The sequence below is a fragment of the Lepidochelys kempii genome, chromosome 8, assembly GCF_965140285.1.
Source record: "Lepidochelys kempii isolate rLepKem1 chromosome 8, rLepKem1.hap1, whole genome shotgun sequence".
Taxonomy (NCBI): domain Eukaryota; kingdom Metazoa; phylum Chordata; order Testudines; family Cheloniidae; genus Lepidochelys; species Lepidochelys kempii.
In genome coordinates, this window is record NC_136387.1 from 59,945,871 (window position 1) to 59,950,029 (window position 4,159).

At 50.3% G+C, this 4,159-nt stretch overlaps 1 protein-coding gene across 1 annotated transcript; it reads left to right on the plus strand.

Annotated features, from left to right (window-relative positions):
- Window positions 1-416: 416 nt before the first annotated feature.
- LOC144930820 (uncharacterized) lies at window positions 417-2,441 on the plus strand. Its single transcript, XM_078854176.1, has 2 exons — window positions 417-1,221; window positions 1,798-2,441. The coding sequence occupies exons 1-2, from the start codon at window positions 648-650 to the stop codon at window positions 2,316-2,318; spliced, it is 1,095 nt and encodes a 364-aa protein (XP_078710302.1). The 5' UTR covers window positions 417-647; the 3' UTR covers window positions 2,319-2,441.
- The last annotated feature ends 1,718 nt before the right edge of the window (window positions 2,442-4,159 follow it).

A 4,159-nucleotide genomic window follows, 5' to 3' on the forward strand; every position in this document is an offset into this window, starting at 1 on the left:
ATATAAGAGATACACAGAGCAATTAGGGCCATAATCTCCCATGGAAGCCACACAGCAGATATGAGCTAAACTGAAAAGTTTGTTTACCCTGGTTGCACTACATGCAAGGAAAATGTACTCATTTTCCTCACTTCAGAAATTCAGAAATGTTCAGAAGTTAAATTCTAAGCATAAAGACAAGAAGGAACACAGTAGAAAGTAACTAAGATATTCATACCTCACTGAGAAAGCAAATAGAGACAATGGTTAGTGAATTGCTGTCAAATACCATGCAGGAGAGAACTTCACATAGCCCTGGTCTACACTAGGACTTTAGGTCGAATTTAGCAGCGTTAAATCGATTTAAACCTGCACCCGTCCACACAGTGAAGCCCTTTAATTTGACTTAAAGGGCTCTTAAAATCGATTTCCTTACTCCACCCCTGACAAGTGGATTAGCGCTTAAATCGACGTTCCCAGCTCGAATTTGGGGTACTGTGGACACAATTCGATGTTATTGGCCTCCGGGAGCTATCCCAGAGTGCTCCATTCTGACCGCTCTGGACAGCACTCTCAACTCAGATGCACTGGCCAGGTAGACAGGAAAAGAACCGCGAACTTTTGAATCTCATTTCCTGTTTGGCCAGCGTGGCAAGCTGCAGGTGACCATGCAGAGCTCATCAGCACAGGTGACCATGATGGAGTCCCAGAATCGCAAAAGAGCTCCAGCATGGACCGAACGGGAGGTACGGGATCTGATCGCTGTTTGGGGAGAGGAATCTGTGCTATCAGAACTCCGTTCCAGTTTTCGAAATGCCAAAACCTTTGTGAAAATCTCCCAGGGCATGAAGGACAGAGGCCATAACAGGGACCCGAAGCAGTGCCGCGTGAAACTGAAGGAGCTGAGGCAAGCCTACCAGAAAACCAGAGAGGCGAACAGCCGCTCTGGGTCAGAGCCCCAAACATGCCGCTTCTATGATGAGCTGCATGCCATTTTAGGGGGTTCAGCCACCACTACCCCAGCCGTGTTGTTTGACTCCTTCAATGGAGATGGAGGCAATACGGAAGCAGGTTTTGGGGACGAAGAAGATGAGGAGGTTGTAGATGGCTCACAGCAAGCAAGCGGAGAAACCGGTTTTCCCGACAGCCAGGAACTGTTTCTCACCCTAGACCTGGAGCCAGTACCCCCCGAACCCACCCAAGGCTGCCTCCTGGACCCAGCAGGCGGAGAAGGGACCTCTGGTGAGTGTACCTTTTAAAATGCTATACATGGTTTAAAAGCAAGCATGTGAAAGGATTACTTTGCCCTGTCATTTGCGGTTCTCCTAGATGTAGTCCTAAAGCCTTTGCAAAAGGTTTCTGGGGAGGGCAGCCTTATTTCGTCCTTCATGGTAGGACACTTTTATCACTCCAGGCCAGTAACACATACTCGGGAATCACTGTAGAACAAAGCATTGCAGTGTATGTTTGCTGGCATTCAACCAAAATCCGTTCTTTCTCTCTCTGTGTTATCGTCAGGAGAGTGAGATATAATTCATGGTCACCTGGTTGAAATAGGGTGCTTTTCTTCAGGGACACATTCCTGCTGGGCTGTTTGCCTGTGGCTGAACAGAAATGTTCCCCGCTGTTAGCCACGGGGAGGGGGAAGGGTTGAGGGGGTAGTCACGCCGTGGGAGGAGGCACAATGCGACCTTGTAACGAAAGCACATGTGCTATGTATGTAATGTTAACAGCAAGGTTTACCCTGAAAGAGTGTAGCCACTGTTTTATAAAATGTGTGTTTTTAAATACCGCTGTCCCTTTTTTTTTCTCCACCAGCTGGATGTGTTTCAATGATCACAGGATCTTCTCCTTCCCAGAGGCTAGTGAAGCTTAGAAAGAAAAAAAAACGCACTCGAGATGAAATGTTCTCCGAACTAATGCTGTCCTCCCACACTGACAGAGCACAGACGAATGCGTGGAGGCAAATAATGTCAGAGTGCAGGAAAGCACAAAATGACCGGGAGGAGAGGTGGAGAGCTGAAGAGAGTAAGTGGCGGGCAGAAGACAGGGCTGAAGCTCAAATGTCGCGGCAGCGTGATGAGAGAAGGCAGGATTCAATGCTGAGGCTGCTGCAGGACCAAACCAGAATGCTCCAGTGTATGGTTGAGCTGCAGCAAAGGCAGCTGGAGCACAGACTGCCACTGCTGCCCCTCTGTAACCAACCGCCCTCCTCCCCAAGTTCCATAGCCTCCACACCCAGACGCCCAAGAACGCGGTGGGGGGGCCTCCGGCCAACCAGCGACTCCACAACAGAGGATTGCCCAAAAAAAAGAAGGCTGTCATTCAATAAATTTTAAAGTTGTAAACTTTTAAAGTGCTGTGCTTAATGTGCTGTGTGGCATTTTCCTTCCCTCCTCCACCACCCCTCCTGGGATACCTTGGTAGTCATCCCCCTATTTGTGTGATGAATGAATAACGAATGCATGACTGTGAAGCAGCAATGACTTTATTGCCTCTGCAAGCGGTGATTAAAGGGAGGAGGGGAGGGTGGTTAGCTTACAGGGAAGTAGAGTGAACCAAGGGGCGGGGGGTTTCATCAGGGAGAAACAAACAGAACTTTCACACTGTAGCCTGGCCAGTCATGAAACTGGTTTTCAAAGCTTCTCTGATGCGTGCCGCGCCCTCCTGAGCTCTTCTAACCGCCCTGGTGTCTGGCTGCGCGTAACCAGCAGCCAGGCGATTTGCCTCAATCTCCCACCCCGCCATAAACGTCTCCCCCTTACTCTCACAGAGATTGTGGAGCACACAGCAAGCAGTAATAACAGTGGGAATATTGGTTTCGCTGAGGTCTAAGCGAGTCAGTAAACTGCGCCAGCGCGCCTTTAAACGTCCAAATGCACATTCTACCACCATTCTGCACTTGCTCAGCCTGTAGTTGAACAGCTCCTGACCACTGTCCAGGCTGCCTGTGTACGGCTTCATGAGCCATGGCATTAAGGGGTAGGCTGGGTCCCCAAGGATACATATAGGCATTTCAACATCCCCAACAGTTATTTTCTGGTCTGGGAAGAAAGTCCCTTCCTGCAGCTTTTGAAGCAGACCAGAGTTCCTGAAGATGCGAGCGTCATGCACCTTTCCCGGCCATCCCACGTTGATGTTGGTGAAACGTCCCTTGTGATCCACCAGAGCTTGCAGCACTATCGAAAAGTACCCCTTGCGGTTTATGTACTCGCCGGCTTGGTGCTCTGGTGCCAAGATAGGGATATGGGTTCCGTCTATAGCCCCACCACAGTTAGGGAATCCCATTGCAGCAAAGCCATCCACTATGACCTGCACATTTCCCAGGGTCACTACCCTTGATATCAGCAGATCTTTGATTGCATGAGCTACTTGCATCACAGCAGCCCCCACAGTAGATTTGCCCACTCCAAATTGATTCCCAACTGACCGGTAGCTGTCTGGCGTTGCAAGCTTCCACAGGGCTATCGCCACTCGCTTCTCAACTGTGAGGGCTGCTCTCATCCTGGTATTCATGCGCTTCAGGGCAGGGGAAAGCAAGTCACAAAGTTCCATGAAAGTGCCCTTACGCATGCGAAAGTTTCGCAGCCACTGGGAATCGTCCCAGACCTGCAACACTATGCGGTCCCACCAGTCTGTGCTTGTTTCCCGAGCCCAGAATCGGCGTTCCACAGCATGAACCTGCCCCATTAGCACCATGATGCATGCATTGGCAGGGCCCATGCTTTCAGAGAAATCTGTGTCCATGTCCGATCACTCACGGGACCGCGCTGACGTCGCCTCCTCGCCCGGTATCGCGTTGCCATGTTCTGGTGCTGCATATATTGCTGGATAATGCGTGTGGTGTTTAATGTGCTCCTAATTGCCAAAATGAGCTCAGCGGCCTCCATGCTTGCCTTGGTATGGCGTCCGCACAGAAAGAAGGCGCGGAATGATTGTCTGCCGTTGCTCTGACGGAGGGAGGGGCGACTGACGACACGGCTTACAGGGTTGGCTTCAGGGAGCTAAAATCAACAAAGGGTGTGCCTGTACATCAAGGAGTATTTCAGGCAGGACTGCACGGAGGGTTCCAATAAGAAATGGTGCACCAAAGTTATCGTTCTTATTGGAACAAGGAGGTTAGCCTGGCCTCTGATTGATACATGGCTAGATTAACCTCGCTGCGCCTTCTCTGTGACTG